Source organism: Carassius auratus, unplaced genomic scaffold, assembly GCF_003368295.1.
Source record: "Carassius auratus strain Wakin unplaced genomic scaffold, ASM336829v1 scaf_tig00003633, whole genome shotgun sequence".
In the NCBI taxonomy this organism is placed as follows: Eukaryota; Metazoa; Chordata; class Actinopteri; order Cypriniformes; family Cyprinidae; genus Carassius; species Carassius auratus.
In genome coordinates, this window is record NW_020523535.1 from 740,534 (window position 1) to 759,177 (window position 18,644).

The 18,644-nt window shown below is 43.2% G+C and overlaps 3 protein-coding genes across 4 annotated transcripts; 1 reads left to right on the forward strand and 2 right to left on the reverse strand.

Annotated features, from left to right (window-relative positions):
- Nucleotides 1-121: 121 nt before the first annotated feature.
- LOC113070278 (uncharacterized) lies at nucleotides 122-1,924 on the forward strand. The gene is made up of 3 exons (XM_026243512.1): nucleotides 122-802; nucleotides 882-1,038; nucleotides 1,371-1,924. The coding sequence occupies exons 1-3, from the start codon at nucleotides 658-660 to the stop codon at nucleotides 1,876-1,878; spliced, it is 810 nt and encodes a 269-aa protein (XP_026099297.1). The 5' UTR covers nucleotides 122-657; the 3' UTR covers nucleotides 1,879-1,924.
- A 393-nt stretch (nucleotides 1,925-2,317) lies between these two features.
- LOC113070277 (protein ALP1-like) lies at nucleotides 2,318-5,338 on the reverse strand. Its single transcript, XM_026243511.1, has 2 exons — nucleotides 3,641-5,338; nucleotides 2,318-3,553 (listed from the first exon to the last, which is right to left on the reverse strand). The coding sequence occupies exons 1-2, from the start codon at nucleotides 3,955-3,957 to the stop codon at nucleotides 2,632-2,634; spliced, it is 1,239 nt and encodes a 412-aa protein (XP_026099296.1). The 5' UTR covers nucleotides 3,958-5,338; the 3' UTR covers nucleotides 2,318-2,631.
- An 8,246-nt stretch (nucleotides 5,339-13,584) lies between these two features.
- On the reverse strand, nucleotides 13,585-18,480 carry LOC113070279 (prostaglandin E synthase 3-like). Of its 2 annotated transcripts, XM_026243514.1 has the most exons (8): nucleotides 18,333-18,480; nucleotides 17,081-17,194; nucleotides 16,891-16,960; nucleotides 16,700-16,798; nucleotides 16,203-16,292; nucleotides 16,023-16,079; nucleotides 15,709-15,733; nucleotides 13,585-14,488 (listed from the first exon to the last, which is right to left on the reverse strand). In XM_026243514.1, coding segments are annotated over exons 1-8 (477 nt in total). In that variant the 5' UTR covers nucleotides 18,335-18,480; the 3' UTR covers nucleotides 13,585-14,468. The 2 variants fall into 2 exon arrangements, with proteins under 2 accessions (XP_026099299.1, XP_026099298.1); XM_026243513.1 differs by lacking the exon at nucleotides 18,333-18,480 and having other exon boundaries at nucleotides 17,081-17,208.
- Nucleotides 18,481-18,644: the final 164 nt, after the last annotated feature.

An 18,644-nucleotide genomic window follows, 5' to 3' on the forward strand; every position in this document is an offset into this window, starting at 1 on the left:
TTCGAAACGAAGAACGCTGTGCAGGTCTCCGGTGTGCGAGGTTCTGACACGCAGCCAGCGAGCACCGCTGCGGCGGACATCACAAATATTGCTCTTCACATCTCCTCTCAACATAAAATGTCGCAGATAAAGCCGATGGGATCCCGAGCAGTCGCGTTAAATAGCACGCATCTCACGCGCAGACCTCATGATGAACACAAGCGTCAATGACTACACCTGAAACAGAAGGCAGTCCTGGACATTTTTATGTTTAAATGACCCGTTTAAACGACGTGTTTAAATGACCTCACGTTAAGGCCTGTTCACACCGGGACGAATTCCGCGCGCGATATTCGCCGACGTTTAACGCCTCGTGACTAAACAAAGGGCGCCAATGTGAGTGTGCACACCGACGCGAAAAACGCCACGCGTAAAAGAGTCATTTTTTAAAAAACGCTTCGGGTTCGTTTTTTTGGTTTGACGCACCGCGTCAAAAACTATACGACCAATGAGAATGGCACTTTTGCACACGTGTCTGGAGCTTCTGAAGTTACAGTAAAACACAACTTGGGGGCGCTCAAACACAAAACTGTCTTGCTGTGAGCACACATACGTAACGGCGAAGAAGATATACGCCAAGTAGCGTCTACACTGCCGGGAAGAAATAAGACGAAGAAGATGCAAGGCAAGATGAATGTAGAGTTGCTGGTCTCGTTGGTGTCGGAACACAAAGAACTATATGACAAACGTGACAGCGATTACAAAAATCTTGATAAAAGAGAACTGTTATGGAGTGGTATTGCACAGCAAATGGGCCTTGATGGTGAGTTTCATTTAATTTAATTGTCTTTCATGTACGTTCCTACAAACGTTTGACAATCGCCATCGTTTGTGTGCTGTAGTGGAGGAGGTAAAACACAAATGGAAAAGCCTGCGAGATACATATACACGAAAAAAGCGCGAAGATGATTGCCGAAGTGGACAGGCTGCTAAAAACAAGAAGACGTGGAAATTTATGAAGGTCATGGAGTTCCTCGCAACATCAACTGAATTTCGAAGGTAATATTATTAGAACATTACAATACATAGCTGTGTGAGCTCTGCTATAATGCATTGACATTAAACATTGATTAACATGATATCATTGCATGTTCCCTGTTCACCATGCGATCACACCTCTAGTTCAATATATTAGTTTATGTTCTGTGTATAGGTAACCTCTGCTGAAATTTTGTTGCCTGACATATGGTACATTAAAATTTGTATGAATCTAAACTAAATTAGTAATTAAACATTAAGCTCTGGAGTATTTTGTCAAGATGGGTATGAAGTGTGGCATGGCCCACAGTGTGAGTTATTGTTTCTGATGTAAACTGAATTTGTCTTTACAGTGTTCACAGCAATATTTCTCCTGAAAATATGAATGAAGGGGTTGAGCAAGTGGTGGTTCAAAAAGAAGTCAGCGACAGAGAAGAAGCATCAGCAAGCACGTCTCCAGGATCATCCTTCTCCAGCCCAACTGTGACCAGGTCTACTTTCAACAAAAGAAAACGGCCAGAGACACCAGACTTGTTGGACCGGTACCTTTTATCCAAAGAAGCCAGGGAAAGTGAGAAAGAGGAACGCAGAAGAGAGAAAGAGGAGCGCAGAGAGCAACGAAGAGAGCAACAAAATGATGAAAATTACTTGTTTGCTCTTGGCTTGATACCAGCACTAAGGAGATTGTCCCCAGCCGTACAGTCTTCAGTCAAATTAAAAATACATCAGCTGTTGCATGATGCTGAGTTTGGCCAGGCCTCTTCTGCTTTTTTTCCACAGCAGTCACCGGTGTCCTACCATCAGGTCCCCCCACAGACCCCAACAAACTATGGCTGCTCTACAACTTCTTGGCTACCCTAATAGATGTTTACTGTATACATTTTAATTCTGTATTTTTTTTGTTTGTTTTTTTACATTCAAGAAATTTAGTTGAAAATGGCCGTTTCATAAATGTTTATTTGCACTATTGTTCACTTGCACTACAGTCATTGTGACTTATTTGCACAACCTTTTCTGACGCCCTTTTTTACTTTATGTTTGTGATTGTTATTGCAACTTGTAGTTCATTAAAAAATGTTTCATTTTTCCAAAAGAAATTGTGCATAAGTGACTTGAAAGTAATGTAACATATTTTGGGATTTGGCATATATTTGTACATAAGTATTCTTGACCTCTTATTGAAATAGCTATGTGGCTAATTATGGAGTCACTGCATTTATAGGCAACAGTTATCAATCTACAGGAACATAACCATTTTGGGCACAGCATTGTGCAGGGAATGAGAACATTTTAAAGAAAATGCTAGTAAAAATGTTTATTAAAAATACACATTTTCAAAAATACAACTTACATTTAGTTGTAAATAAGTATATGTTGAAGTGACCAAATACTTTACTTTTTGCAAAAAAAAACTATGCTTTAACTTTGATAGAACATGTTATATCAAAAATATTTAATTTGCTGTGGTGAGTGCTGCCATATTAATTAATGAAGAATCAGATGCAATAGATTTGATAGTGTATTCAAGTTCACAGAAATTGTATATATACACATACACTAGCAGTTTTCTCAATGGAAAATGTAATTAAAATGGCTCAAATTTATAGGTTGATATTATCTGTTCCCCAGAGCATGGTTCACATGGTCATACTGCCAAGCAACTTCTCCTGCTGGTGAGTTGAAGTACTCTTTGTACAGTTCTCGGACATTTTGGGCCTCCACAGATGCCCGCTGCCCCCTACAATGTTCAAAGCCTTGTAGTGGTTGCTCACAATCATGGTCATCCTCTGTGGCACGATTCTGGTCATTTCCGTTCGGGCGCAAATAATTGCACAACGCACAAGCAGCTTTGACAACTTTGTCAACAACACTTGGTTGAACCTGTAAAGTTCTTTGGAAAACCCGGAAGCGTTGACTGAGGATGCCAAATACATTTTCAGAGATGCGCCGTGCCCGAGACAAACGATAATTGAAAATTCTCTTGTCTGTGGGGAGGCGGCGTCCAGGGTATGGCCGGAGGAGATATGGTTTCAGCGGAAAAGCTTCATCCGCCACAATGACATGGTTAACTTTTCCCAGCTCAGGAGCACCTGGAAGTTCACTTGGTGGGGGAACATTCAGAGTTCCATTTCTGAGTGCCTTTCCCAGTACAGAATTGGCAAAGATTCCTCCATCACTGTTGCTGCCATAGCTCCCCACATCAACCACCAGGAAGCGGTAATCTGCATCAACTAAGGCCAGCAATACAACGGAGAATGTACCTTTATAATTAAAGTATAGAGAACCAGAGTTTGCAGGGGCCTGGATGAATATGTGTTTCCCATCCATGGCTCCCAAGCAGTTAGGGAAATTCCATCTTTCATGGAATCTCCTGGCTGTACTCCTCCACATCTCTTCAGTAGGCACTGGCAAATGTTCATCTCTGAGGCAGTGCCACAATGCATCACAGGTTTCACTCACTATCGAAGCCACAGTTGACACACCAAGTCGAAAGCTGAACGCAATAGAGCGGTACGAGTCCCCAGTGCTTAGAAAACTGAAATAGAAATACTAATTTTTAACAACGCTCCACATATGTTTTTACAACATTCTTTGAAGTGAAGAATTATGTAAACGAACTCACCGTAAACACACGGCCAAACGCTGTTCTGGGTCGATTGGTTTACGGTAGTGTGTCTGTTCTTTCGTCAGCAAGGGAGCCAGTTGTTGAAGTAAATTTTCGAACTCACTGACGGACATTCTAAAATACCCCCGAAAACGCTCATGATACATTTTCAGCTCTTGTACCAGTCGATAAAACTCCCCATGTTCTTCTCTTCTCGTAACTATGGGATGTACCCAAAATCGGCGTCTTTTCCGGCGTCTTTCCTCATTCAACAGAACAATAATTTCTTCATCGCTGGAACTGGAGCTAGAGTTACTGGTGCTTGAAATATTCATGTTTTCTTTGTATGATTCTGACAAGCGCGTAAATACTTGCACTCTTCTTCTGAGTGAAAAGCGAGTTTAAGAAGCGTAAAGTTGCGCAGCGCCACCTTGTGTACAGGGGTATTTCTGTTTTACATTAAGCGCCATCTAATGTCAGGGAATGAATTTGCATGTTCACTCGGCTCATCGTCAGCGAAAATCGCTTGGGTGTGAACACAAAAAACGTGTTGGAAAACGCTGGCGAATAACGCGCGCCGATATTCGTCCCGGTGTGTACGGCCCTTTAGATGTATGCATTTATATTAAATCCGGCACTAATTATTGTATGCGCGTCCATCATTACCCTCGCAACTACAGTAAACATCAAACTTAAAACTGATTTCATTCAGAAAGGCCGTGCTTCCACACAACGTCACTAAAAGCAACACATAACGTTACTTTAAAAGTATCAGACGGGATATGTGAATAAAGAAACAGGGATATGTGGGAATCGGTTAGCATGGAGGCTAACCTCCACACATGACCACGCGCTGCTACACACACATAAATATATATATCCACATTTTATAAAACTTCTCCAACACTAAAACACCGCAACTCAGCATAAAACAGCTCATATCTGCTCTAGCTCGGTTTCTCCGTCTCTTTCAGAGAACTTCACTCTTACACGATCACATTTAACATATAAAACGGAGAAAAAGAAACGAGACGCGGCTAAACAACAAACACAAAAACGAAAACAAGAAGCCACTGCTTTGTGATAAAAGACTAAGTGTATATTCAGACACATTGCCACAAATACAGATATAGGTAAAGCGTTTTAGTGATGTCCATAATGAACCCCTAGAGACATACAGACACTTATAAACGATATTCTGACATGAAGTTTGATTAAAGTGCTGTGTTTGTACCAGTGGCGATGTCGTGACAGAATGAGGCCTGTGTCCCGCATCACAATGATCCTCGCGAGCGCTTATGAGACAATATACAAGATTAGCATTAATGTTAATTCAAAATCGAGCAGTATGAATGAAATTGGGCTCGAATTCACTTTAGCAGCGTTTAATCATCGATGAAAGTGGTGTAAACGAAAGCACCAGCTCTTATTTACATAACCACGGGTTTATGCGTTATTTAAATAATTAAATACGTACAGATAAAACGGGCTGATTATATAAATACAAGAGGGTTTGTGGTCTGTAAGACATTAGGGGAGCTTATGATGCTTTTACAGCTCGAATGCGGTGTTAAAACAGACGCTCATCATCTCGTCTCAGAAGGTCATCTTTCGTTGATTAATTCAGGTCATTTTCTCGATATACGGCGAGAGAAAATGAGGCAGCATCACCCACACTACACACTCTCAAAAGTTTCCCCGTATAATGATAATAAAACTGTCCAACCTTAAACCCGCCGACCGCTCAGGAGACGGGGAGAGTGTCCCCCGGTAAAGGACCGATGTGGATGAAGAGGGTGTAAGCGGTGTGAATAAAAAACTGGTAAATCGCTAACCTTTGGGTCTCAGATTTGCGAACATGGCTGGTAATGTTTGAGCGCAGCCATGATCACAGACGACAGAGAAAGAGCGAGCCGAAAGAGGAAGTGAGTGACGGCTGGAGCACCGCGCGCCTCCGGGTCTTAACGCCCGCTGGATGCGCTCCGACCGCGGCCAGACACCGGGACCTCTGCCCTACACGAACCATGCTCTCAGAGGAAACAACAATACACCACAACACCCGTGTGCACAAGAAGTGTGCAACTTGTGCCCAATGGGCACTTAAAATAACTGAAATAAAAGGTCACTTAAGAGAGTTCATTTTCTAAATTAAAAACACATCTCTTTGATGCTAACCCTGAAACAACATACAGAACTAACAAATATTGCTACTTACTATGCAATCACATAACAATTGCTGTTAATAGTGTTCATCGTCTGGTTGACTATGTCTTGTATAAATTTTGCTGAAAATTCCTGTCTCTTGCACATAAATTGATCACCACTTATAAGCTACTAAACAAATGTAGAAACTTAATTTTCTGTAAAGTTGCTTTGCAATTATTTGTATTGTAAAAAGCGCTGTACAAATAAACTTGAATTGAATATTTTAAATACTTAAATTGAAAAAGCGTAGTGATATGTTGATATTCAGTTACAATCAAGTATGCAGATAATTGATTAAAAAAATACTGCAAACAATTATAATGTAACAAAACATTTCTATTTCAAATAATCTGTTCTGTAGAATTTTATTTATCAAAGAATCATGAAAAAATACAATGTTTCATATTTTCCACAAAAGTATTACTTTATAATAATTATTACCAAATTATTAAATTATTATTAAACTTTTCCACAAAAAAAAAAAAAAAAAAAAAATATATATATATATATATATATATATATATATATATATATATATATATATATATATATATATATACATAAGACTGGGAGATCTCGAGAAATTCTGACTCTGGCATCATCGCAAGTGACTGTATGACTCCTCGAGACTGTTGGGTGTCTGATTTAACATTTTAGGTTTTATTTAAGACTGCATCAAAAAAAATAAAAATAAAAATAATAATAATTAATACAGAAGACCAAAAACTTAAAAGGGAAACGCATTTGTCCTCAACTATTTTCTCCATCGTGTAGCCTAAATATGTGGTCTGCTGAGTGACGAGAAGGACAGGTTGCAATAATAATAAAAAAAAAAAAATTCAATACCCAAATCTGTTTCTGCTTCCTAAGTGTGGAGGACGAGTGGAGCACAGAAAGGCTGGCGCTAGGACCCAGCGCGAGGATGTGCCGTGTGAAGTCAGTGTGGAGGAATGGATGCGCAGCCACAATGCGGCTGGAGGAAGTGATGGTCCGCTGCTGATAGATAGAGCAGAGGCCATTCTATCCATCCAATGCACAGAATATATAAACGACTGCAGTTATCCAGAACACCCCTGCTTTAAATAGATGACCGCTTTTATATGTAATTAACATGGCAGAAAAGTATACATAGGCTACACGCTGCTAAGGGCTGGAGTGAGATGAGAGGTGTCCGCATGTCGTCATAGGTCGAGAGCGCGCATGTTATAGCGCCTCCTCTTGACCTCACGGCCAAATGTTAACGTTGTGTGAAAGTGCGAGCTGTGGATGATTAAGTACTCTTAAAACTCGGAGTTGGCAGGTAAAAACAACAATTGTACCCCATGTAGTATGGGTTGCTCATATATGAACAAGTTATTGAAGCCAGAATGCCCGAGAGAAGACTCTTTACAAATAAGCTTCCATTAGTTAATAAAACTTAGACAATGTTACAACGATAATACTCCCAAAGCTGTTGATGTCAATGATACATGACTAAAATCTAAAGTTGTACCTGTTAAAGCAATAGTTCACCGTAAAATTAAAGTGTGCTGATGTAATGTACTCCCCCTCAGGCTGAGTTTGTTTCTTCATCAGAGCAGATTTCATTACATCAGTTGTTCACCAATAGATCCTCTGCAGTGAATGTGTTCTGACGGAGAAACAAAACGTCTCCGGTTACTATCGTAACCTCGGTTCCCTGAGAGGCGGGAACGAGACATTACGTCAGCTAAGACGTATATGGGAACTCTTCCCTTCTCCACTTTCACTGAAATCTTATTGGCTAACGCCAGCTGGGGACAGCTGGCCAATTGACGCGAAGCATGCAAATACTGGCGGGTAAGCGTGCAGTATAAAATGCATGGGCGCGAAAATTACGTCAGAATCACGACTGAACGCTAGCACAGCTGATCAAACGGCGACCACGGCGGCTAACGTAATGTCTCGTTCCCGCCTCTCAGGGAACCGAGGTTACGATAGTAACCGGAGACGTTCCCTCTCGAGGCGGTAACTCAACATTACGTCAGCTAAGACGTATATGGGAACTGTATAAAATCCCGCCGTGAGAGCAGTGAAGATAAGCCCTGAACGGAGTCAATCACCCTCACACAAGCAGTACAGTTCTAGCCAATGGCCGTGTCGCTAAGAGTGCTTGCATCTGATAGGCGGAACTAGGCCAATGAGACATCTGCTCCGACCCTAACAAAATATGCATAACTTCAAGCAATATATCGAAATCTGCACTAACCAGGGCAGACACAAAGCAATAAGCACTCAAGCATGAGAGTTAAACAGAGTCGACGACGTTTGCGGTGACTGCTGCATAAACCATTTAAACCATAACACAGAGTTAGCAGCCATGGTAACTACTGTATAGCTGGTTATAACAGCTTTAATGAATAAAACTTAACTCACCGAAAAACATGTGACGCTACAGAGGGTACATCCAGCTTGTAAAACCTGGCGATTGTGTTCTGGGAAGACCAGCCAGCAGCAAAACATAAATACTGGACAGACATACCTCTAGACCAGGCCCATCAGGAAGCATTTATAATGTCCTCGCAGAATGAGCTCTGATGTTGAGGGGGTAATCCTTCCCCTGGCATTTGATAGCGTCCACGATCCAGTGAGAAAGTCTCTGTTTAGAAACAGCACGTCCCTTATTACATCCACCAAGCACACGAACAGCTGGTCCGACTGACGAAAGGCGGCCGAGCAATTCATATACATCCGTAAAACCCTTACAGGGTCCCGGCGCTCTGAGTATCAGCGTCGCGCGAGGCTGACGGCTCAACAGATAAGGCGGGCAGGGAAACAAAACGGTGTATTGAGTGACTTCGAAACGAAACCCGGTCTCGGCCGGAGAGTGACATTACAGTCGCCAGGCCCGAAACCAATGCAATATTGTTCACCAAACACTCACGAAATTCTCCAAGGCACTTCGCTGAGTCTTCAGGGAAGCTCCTTAACCGCAATCGAAGCTAATGGCTCGAACGGTAATAAGAGATAGAGCCCTCAAAACTAGAGCGAAATCCCACGGCGGCACGGAGGGCGGCCATGAAGTACACAATCTACTTGCACCCCTGAGAAAACTGAATACCAGAGCGTGCTTACCGATCGTTTACCCGTAACCGGGGAACGAAAGCGGCAATAGCGGTCACATACACCTTCAGCGTGGATGGTTTCAAACTCCCGCTATCCAACTGTGCTGTAGAAAGCGCAAAACATCCGACACGGAACAGGTCCCCGGGTCAATATAAATGTTCTCGCACCATTTTGTGAAAACTCACCACTTCTGCGCGTAGCAGCGAATGTTTGATGATGCTCGCGTCTCAGTAAGTGTGTTTAGCACTCGTCAGTGCAGAGTGTCCCGCTCATTAGGGTCCCCGCAGCGGCCACACATGAAGGTTCCACAGCTCGGGGCTGGGGTGCTATATTGTGCCATTCGCCTGAGACAGCAGGTCCTGCTTGAGGGGGATTCGCCATGGGGGAGCCATCAGTAACTCTCTCAGGTCCGCGAACCAGGGCTGATTCGGCCAGTTCGGGGCCACGAGTATAACTGATGCTTTCTCCTCCCTGATTTTGCACAACACAGGCAGAATCTTCACAGGAGGGAACGTGTAAGCCTGGCTTCCGGCCAGCGCGATGTCAGAGCATCTCCCAGCAGGGGGGAGTGAGATAGCAAACGTGTTCTCGCTCGTGGCAAACAATCCACTTCCTCCCTCCCAAATCATTAGATCTGATCTTGGGTGAAGCCAACATCTCCTTAAGGAATCCCGTTCCTCAAAAGCATGCTCACTCCACGGTTCAAAGTACCGGGGATGTGCGACGCTCCTATGGAGATTAAGTGTCGGTCCGCCCACAACAGGAAACTCGCTGCCTGTTTGAATAGAGCTCTGGAGCGCACGCCGCCCTGGCGATTTATGTACGAGACCACAGACGTGTTGTCGGTTTGAATCAGTACATGTTTCCGCTCCAATTTCGACCAAAAGGCTTGCAGGGATATTAGGACACCGCTTCCATTATTCCAAACGGTTTTGTGTCACCTTCTCTGTGACTCCGACCACAGGCCCAGACGGACTGCTCCCCGGCCTAGATCGCGTTCGTAGAGAAAAGAACTCCTGGGCTGAACATATCCGGGCTGTTCCACGGTCTCAGAGTGCTGACGCAACTGTGAATGACCGTAAGTGCTTGTGGACCGAAGACCACGCCCTCGGCGGAACTCGAGTTACAGCCAAAACTGTAGCGGCCGCAATGTAGCAGACCCAGATGGCACACTGAAGAAGCCGCCGCCATCAGTCCCAGAAGCCTCCGAAATTCCCTCAGTGCAAACGACCTGCCCAGTCAGAAACAGCGCAGAGTCGATGAAATGCTCTAGAGAAAGATGGGCTCGCATCGCCATCGAGTCCAAACATATTCCCAGATATGTTACAGTCCGACTCGTAAAAACACGCTCTTCTGCATATTCACACGCAGTCCCAGCGTATCCAAACGGCGAAGCATTGTTTCCACGTGACTGATAGCACATCTCTTGAGTGGGCTAAAATCAGCCAATCGTCCAGATAATTCAACATGCGCATTCCGCTCGATCTGAGGGGAAATTTCGCTCTATCGCTCTCTCTCGAGCAGACTGAGAACTTCCTGTCGCAGAACAGGACGGTTTTGGGGCAAAGTCAGTGACGGGACCACGCCATTGAAGCGGGGAGGTCTGCGTTTGAATTGGAGAGAATATCCGTCGATGAAACGCCCGGGATAGCCCTCTTACCGTCCATGAGATGACACGGCCGACGCGTTAGGTCTACAGCCACTGATGGCTTATTTTAATGAGGGCCCCGCCCCCGCGAGGCTGGAAGCACTGGCGGGAGGGCGGGCGCGTCGCTAAATGGTGTGACACTCTTGCGCCATCATGAGGCCATTATAATCATGGACTGTGCCTCTGCGCTGTTTGAGACAGGGCGAGTGACACAACGTTGGTATATATGCTTCTTTAGTACAATTTTTACTCACAGAAACATCATTTAAACACATATAGCAATCGTCACCCATAGTGATGTGGGGGACATGATGCATGTTTCTTTGTGGTGTTGGCACTCTCGCTCCTTCGCGAGGCCATTATAATAATAGGTTGTGGCTCTGCACTGTTCCGAGACAGGGCGAGTGACACAGAGATGAGTGTAAGAGGAAGTAAAGCTCTTTAGTTGATTGTAACATGCTTTTATTGTGGAACTCATACAAACAGCATTCAAACATAGCAATCGTCGCCCGAAGAAACATGGGGGACATGATGCATCTGAACATTGAGGGTGACACCGTGTTCATGTGGTGTTGGCACTCTCGCGAGGCCAGTATAATCATGGGTTGTGGCTCTGCACTGATCTGAGACAGGGCGAGTGACACAGAGATGAGTGTAAGAGGCAGTAAAGTTCTTTCGCTGATTGTATACCTGCTTTTATTGTGGAACTCACACAAACAGCATTCAAACAGACATAGCAATCGTCGCCCGAAGAAACATGGGGGACATGATGCATCTGAACATTGAGGGTGACACCGTGTTTATGTGGTGTTGGCACTCTCGCGAGGCCAGTAATCATGGGTTGTGGCTCTGCACTGTTCTGAGACAGGGCGAGTGACACAGAGATGAGTGTAAGAGGAAGTAAAGCTCTTTAGTTGATTGTAACATGCTTTTATTGTGGAACTCACACAAACAGCATTCAAACAGACATAGCAATCGTCGCCCGAAGAAACATGGGGGACATGATGCATCTGAACATTGAGGGTGACACCGTGTTTATGTGGTGTTGGCACTCTCGCGAGGCCAGTAATCATGGGTTGTGGCTCTGCACTGTTCTGAGACAGGGCGAGTGACACAGAGATGAGTGTAAGAGGCAGTAAAGCTCTTTCGCTGATTGTATACCTGCTTTTATTGTGGAACTCATACAAACAGCATTCAAACAGACATAGCAATCGTCGCCCGAGGAAATGGGGGACATGATGCATATGAACATGGCGCTTGGGGGCGGGGCCTCCCGCTCACTCACTCTTTCACCGTCAGGGAGACGGCTCGTATGGCGCGCTGGGTCTCTCGCGGCGCGGGGTCCTCAACTGACCCTGACGTTACCTTCCAGGCTCTTACCACTGTTGGTTTCGGCAGAAACGAGCGTCCGGTTCAGAGCAGGGTGCCACTGCGGGTTATTTTAGCTGGTTTCAGAGCCTGGCCCGGTGCATAAGAATCTCCCAGAAGAAGACTGGGGTGAGCGACGGGGTATCACATGGCTCATACTTTGGCGCGCTTTCTGCGTCTCCGAGAATAGCTCCATGACGTCACCAAAGAGGCCGGAGGGAGCAACTGGAACGTTAGGAGCGGCCTACGGTCCGCGTCTTTCAGGACAGCTAGGGAAGCCATAGGTGCCTGTAAAGATGACCATGAGCTCCGTGAAACAGCTGAGCAGAGCGCTTAATAGCAATCAGCGCGAGATCAGCTGCCGCGATCCTGATGACGTCAGCGCTACTGTGCCGCCGTTTGCCTGAAACACCTTGAGTATTGCCCTGGCAAAGAGCAGAAGCTGCACTCGCTCTTTCTAGACTGTGGTCCGGACCAAAAGCACAGAGAGACGAGCACAGGTGTGTGGTAACAGTCTCCTAGACGAGGGGGGGGAGGGTTTCCGTCCCGTCCACGTGCGTGATATGGCCTTCGTAGCAGAGTGGGTGCGCGCCGATTGGGGTGCAGCCCACGATTTCACCACGAGCTCTTGCATGCCTAAATGCCATCTGGTAGCAGCTCGACTGGAGGAGCCACGAGTCTAGTTACCCATCACAGGCTCGTCATGTGCGTTGCAAGCGAGACTCAGCTCCGAGACGACCTTTCCGAAGACCCTGACGAGCTTCTCCTGGAGGTCTCAGGGCCCTCTTGGTCGGGGCGGTCCCACTGAGAGGCCCAAACCTTTTTCGACGTCGAAGCGACATGGAGTCGTTTTCCTCGCCAGCTCCGAAGAGGACGAAGTTCGCGGAAGCTATAGTCCACCACGCCGACGTCAAACTCGTCTTCGGGCGGGGGAGGGCCCACCAGCGGCTCGCTGGCGGCAGTGGGCCTCATTCCCGCCGTCCTCCGAGCCACTCCGGCTCTGAGGGCGCGCACTGGCAGCTCGGTACACTGGGCGCAAGTGTTGTCCGTGTGAGAATCCCAAGCAGGTCACACAGAACTGTTGAAGGTCCGAATCTAGCATTAGCAGCCATCGGATGCGGAGAGGAAAAACAGGGTGAGTAGTCCTCTATTGCAACTTCCACGATGACTTAGATAAGACTTCTAGCGTGAAGAAAGAGATTCTGACGTAATTTTCGCGCCCATGCATTTTATACTGCACGCTTACCCGCCAGTATTTGCATGCTTCGCGTCAATTGGCCAGCTGTCCCCAGCTGGCGTTAGCCAATAAGATTTCAGTGAAAGTGGAGAAGGGAAGAGTTCCCATATACGTCTTAGCTGACGTAATGTTGAGTTACCGCCTCGAGAGGGAACCATGTACTTGTATCTTGGGACAGTTTATGCAAAATGAAACATCTGTCCTCATCTATTACCCTCAGATTATTTCAAACCTGTATGACTTTATTTTTTTTCTGTGGACTGCAATATATACTTTTGCCAATCGACATTGGACCCCATTGAGTTTGTATGGAGAAGAGACTAAATTTTCTTAATATCTGTTGTGTTCCTCGAGTCTGGGATGGAATTATTGGAAAATAAATGTTGTCAGTTTACCTGTTCAGCAGAGAAAATGAAAAGATAAGCTTTGAGCAGTTTATTAGAAATATGTAGACAAAATTGGAAGCTTCTTTTCTTTCTTTTGGAAACATCGATGAGTCAACCAGCAGCGTGCACAAAACATAGCCCTGTTTAACACCTAATTTTGTTAGTGCAAACTTATTTGGTCTTTTTTTTGTTTTAGACTTATTCGGACACATACAATGCTTTTCAGTTTTCCCATTTTTTTACATTTAAAAAGATCACATAACATACTGCAGTCATAATATGAAAGACATTAATGGTCCAATATGAATACAGTGCTAATATAGACTTTGAGGAAACTCGGAGAGTCAGAAAACATCAACAGCCAACAAACCTGGTACCACCTCTAGAGATATATGAAGAGAAGTATATTAGAAAGGTGAGTCTTGTGTCAGATAACCGTTTCCAAAATCTAGAATCATTCTTACGCTTTCACACAAAGTCTCTCCAACTCTGCAAAGTTTCACTTTTCATTTTAATTTCAATGCCTCACATTAAAAAAAGAAAAATTTCATCACATCTATTGCTTTTTGATTGAAAAAAAAAAAAAATATGAATACAGTGCAGATTTTCCAAACAGCTTAAGTATACATGTTTTTAGTACAGATTAAAAAGAAAAAGAAAAAAGGAAAGAAGAAGCCAGGACTGGTCATAAGGAGAGAGACAACAAAGCTCTGTACAACAATATGCATATTATCTCCCAACAGAGGTTTAAGACGATCTTCTGGAGTGCAGCCACTGAGACAGAGGTGATGCTCATGAACTCAATCATTGAATCCAGCTTTGCTCTCATTCAGATCATGTAGTATTTAGGTGACAGCGTCCTCTTTTCATTATGTCATCCCCCTCTCCTCCTCTGTCTGTCCACAGCGTGCCAGTCGCTTATTCCAGATCTGGCATTTCTGGAGAAAAACCAAAGTGGACAAAATCTGTCATAATTTACTCCCCCCGTGTCATTTAAGTTTGTATATGTTTCTTCAGTAAAACACAAAATGGAGAAAATGTCTTTACATGTTGCTCTTCCAGCTGTTATGATAAATGAGGGCTGGAGTTTCTGAGATTTTAATAGTGCATTGTTTCTTTTTGGAGCTTGCCAGACATTAATCATAAATAAATTATTGAATAAATAATTTTTTTGTCCATTCATCGAAAGTCTAGGTCAAAAAGTACTTAATGACACTGCACAAGTAATTTGCATGAAGCTCAAAGATGCTTTTTGAACCAGTGAGGTTTGTTCTCCATGATCAAGCGAACACAGTTTAGTTTCTGTTTACCTTATTTAAAGTTCCCCTAATATGCCTTTTCAGCTATTACCTTTCATGTAGCATGTAATGTAGCTGTATGTGAACAAAAACCATCTGCAAAGCTGAAAGCGCACGATAAAGTTATTGTCTCCCAAAGGAAAGAATCGACTCTGAATCACCCAAACGAATCATCAGTTTGAATCTCTTGTTTCGTGGTCTGTTGAGGAAGCAGGCGTTCCTCTCGTTGATTGTCGAGGAGCGGATGCAGCGAGAGCTTGATGGGACGACGCAGAATTAAACTGTTTTTCAGGAGGTCCCACGCATATCTATAATCCCACCCACTCTAAAGCAGCACTAAACTGAGGTGGAAACACAAACGTAGCCAAGCCGAGCCATTCCACGCAGTGGAAAAGTGTCATTAGAACGGCTATGAACGAATCAGTTAAGGATTGTTGGGAAATTAGATTAAATCAAATGAAAATTTGGAGAAAACAAAAGTGCTGTTTGACCTTGGGTGCATTTAAACCTATTGTACGAACCTTTAAAAAGGCATAATGGGGGCACTTTAAAGTGCTCTTTGTATGTTTGTTGATCAGTGTACATATATGAATTAAATATGCATCGTATAAACTGACAGTGTTTTTAGAAGACTTCAAACCCCTTGATTGAGATGGATTATTTACTGTCTGTATCTACTTTTTGGCTTGACAAATGTTGATTGCGTAGACAACTGATTACATGATTTCAATAGATGGACAAAAATGATGAGAGAACATAAAAAATAAGTAAATTATGTAATTACACTTTTGGGTTGTACCGGCCATTTAAACCAGTAACAGATTTGAACACACAAGCTAGAAAAAGAGGAAAAAACTTACTTTCATCATCACTGTCAGCTGATTCCTGAAAATAAAAATAAATAAATCAACAGTCATTCATAACAGGAAGTTGAGGTTACATGTTTTAAGGCAAGAATGCGTCACCATATTTGATTAGTGATAATGAATCGTTTATCTAGACACTTTTTGTTTTAGTTTACTGTGCTTTCAAGAGCATCAATTTAGAGATGTAACCATTTCGGAACAAAAAACCATGTTGGGTTGGAATGACATGATGCCGAGTAAACCATTTGGATCAGATCTACCATTAAACTAAACTTTCTTCCACATATGAAGAAACTTTTAAATCTTACATCATCTGCTCCATCGAGGTCAGGTAAATCATCTTCTCCTCCCATGTTGCCCATCATCTAAACCAACACAAGTCACGTAGAGCACATTAACTACAGACGTATTCTTCTCACAGTTCCCATAATAACAGGCAATACTGTCCGGAGGTGAATTATAGCCATTGTTAACGAAGCACAACAAACCTCTGAAAAGCGATCATAGTTGGACAAATCTTCATCTGAATCATCCTCCCAGTCTTTCCAGTTATTGAAGTCAACACTAAGCCAGTTGAGCTGCAGACAAAATTCACAAAATACGAGTTTGATCAGACAACAATCCACGTTCAGATGCACTGATATTACAATTTTGGCTGTTATGATAAGCTGATGATTATTATATACAGCAGGTTTTTATGAAAAACAAGTGGTTAATGAAATATGCAGCCAAACAACTTATGAGGCCACAAACTACTGCTTGGTTTACCATTTACGTTAAAACCAGAAAATCATGCAAACACAGATGTGTTACTATTAAGACTTGGCTAAACACGATAACTGCCATTTTGAAATAATTGTTAAAACTGACTCTTTTGAGAGAGTTTGAGCTCAAACGGTCAAGATATCTGACATAGTCCTCCAACAGATAATGACTATTTTAATTGTTAATACTAAAGTGACAACAAACATGGAACAAAGCTTGCCTTTGCTTTGTCTTTTGTTAACCTGGGCCAGGATTTTCCGGACTCTGCTTTCCGTAAACGGCACAAGATCGACCGGTCTGTACGCTTGTGTTTGGACCCCTGAGAATAGACAGTAAAATATAACTCAAAGTGAGCATCCCACTGGGAGGGGTCATCTGAAACGGGATCTCCCAAATGTGTGCTGGACTCACATCTTGATCGATGGATTCAAAAAGGTCAATTTCATTTGAGTACTTCGTGTTTTCCGTCCCGCTGAGACAGCTGAAGGAGAGCGGAGGACAGGATTAGCTGAGCCACGAAACACTCAAACTACAGTCTAAGGCAATGACAAGACGACGACGTTGTGCTTTTACAGAGATGAACCAAGTTACAGCAACATACCTGAAACCAAATTTGGACTTCTCAAAACTGACATTCACATCCTTGCTGTCCTCCACCAAGAACTCAATGAAGACAAAGTCTCGTCTGTCGTACCACTTAGCAGCCGCTGGATGCCTGTTAGGGGACATCTGTATTTAAATCAAAGCTAGAACAGACAGGGTAATTTACAGACAACCATTTTATATGTGCATTTAATCAGTTAAAAAATGATGATTTAAAATAATGGGTAGAATGTGTTTAATCAGCTCATGTGTCTTAATTTAAGGTCATAAACTGTATCTTGTCAACCAGACAATAATGCTTTTCACCATTTATTGATAAAGACACTATTGTGCAAAATTAAATTGTAACTTTAAGCATCTAAAAAAAATCAGCTCTGATCACATAAAATAAATTGCATTTTAACGTATATTCAAATAGAACACCGTTACTAATTTTTTTTTTATAATATTTTACAATATTTCTGTTATTAATATATCTGTCTGTGTCCTTGGTGAGCATAAGACACTCCTTTCCAAACTTAAAGACTCACACAGACATTGACAATTGAACTTGGTAGAAATTGTACCTTGCTGTATTGCAAAATAAAAAAAAATTCAATTAAGATAATATGAACACATGGTTTGATGTTACTGATGTTGAGTCCTAAGAATGTCTGGCATTGCATCAAAAACAGCACTTTTATTTAAAAACACAGTGTGTTTTATGAGAGGTTAAGATGAAATCCTCGTCTTCAGTGAATATATGCGTGTTATTGTCCTTCATTCATCTGGCCCTGAAGCACGTGCACACGGCGCGCTCATCCTCGCGACACATTCAACCGTTAAACACCGCGATAAACTCCGTCACAACTCCCTGCTCGAGTCTGTCAACACTAGAGCACAATCTCTCAAATATGTGTGTGTTTGCGAACAGACTTGAGTGGCAAGGACGCAACATGCTGTCCCAGGCTAACTGTTACGGGCTAAATGAACGTTACACCAGACACATTTCAACAAACATTACAGATGTCTGAACGAGATGCTGTTAGATCAAGCGGTTAATAATTCTGCCGCGAGGTTCATCACGTTAACGGATAGCTCGGTTTAATGACTCCGAGAGAAGTGAATGAGTCGTGCTGAAGTGCGGTAACGTTAGCTAATGCTGGCTAGCGGTTAGCTTCACAGTACATAGTTATTCAGTGCCGGTTTCTGTAACGAGCTGTTTGCGCATAAATCAGAACAGATGTTTTCGACAAAAAGCACAGACTTACATGACTCTGGCGTCTCCTGTGTGTGTTTGTGTGTGATGGTAGAGGTTCTAGTATGTTCTCCCGGGGTTCTGTGTCACTCACAGGAGCGCGAGTGGGCGGGGCCTCTAACCACGCCCCTCGACATTGCTCACGCAAGTTTCCGTTTGAGTGGCGGAAGTATGACGTAATTTTGTAGGCAAAAACCCGAAAGGGAGATAGCATTTTAGCACTTTCGAGTCCATCGTCCACAGGTACAAGGGTATTTTTTATAAAACATATAACATTTCAAAGGACATCAATTATAAAATAAATTAACTTTTTATTATATATATA

Bases quoted from the DNA above. Each gene is read 5' to 3' on its own strand.
- LOC113070278 (XM_026243512.1), top strand. From the start codon at position 658: ATGCAAGGCAAGATGAATGTAGAGTTGCTGGTCTCGTTGGTGTCGGAA. The intron at 803-881 runs GTGAGTTTCATT...TGTGTGCTGTAG, and splicing joins ACAGCAAATGGGCCTTGATG to TGGAGGAGGTAAAACACAAA. The intron at 1,039-1,370 runs GTAATATTATTA...TTGTCTTTACAG, and splicing joins ACATCAACTGAATTTCGAAG to TGTTCACAGCAATATTTCTC.
- LOC113070277 (XM_026243511.1), bottom strand. From the start codon at position 3,957: ATGAATATTTCAAGCACCAGTAACTCTAGCTCCAGTTCCAGCGATGAA. The intron at 3,554-3,640 runs GTGAGTTCGTTT...TTTCTATTTCAG, and splicing joins CGTTTGGCCGTGTGTTTACG to TTTTCTAAGCACTGGGGACT.
- LOC113070279 (XM_026243513.1), bottom strand. From the start codon at position 17,208: ATGTCCCCTAACAGGCATCCAGCGGCTGCTAAGTGGTACGACAGACGA. The intron at 16,961-17,080 runs GTATGTTGCTGT...GCTCTCCTTCAG, and splicing joins AAGTCCAAATTTGGTTTCAG to CTGTCTCAGCGGGACGGAAA. The intron at 16,080-16,202 runs GTTTGTTGTGCT...GTGTTGGTTTAG, and splicing joins ACTATGATCGCTTTTCAGAG to ATGATGGGCAACATGGGAGG.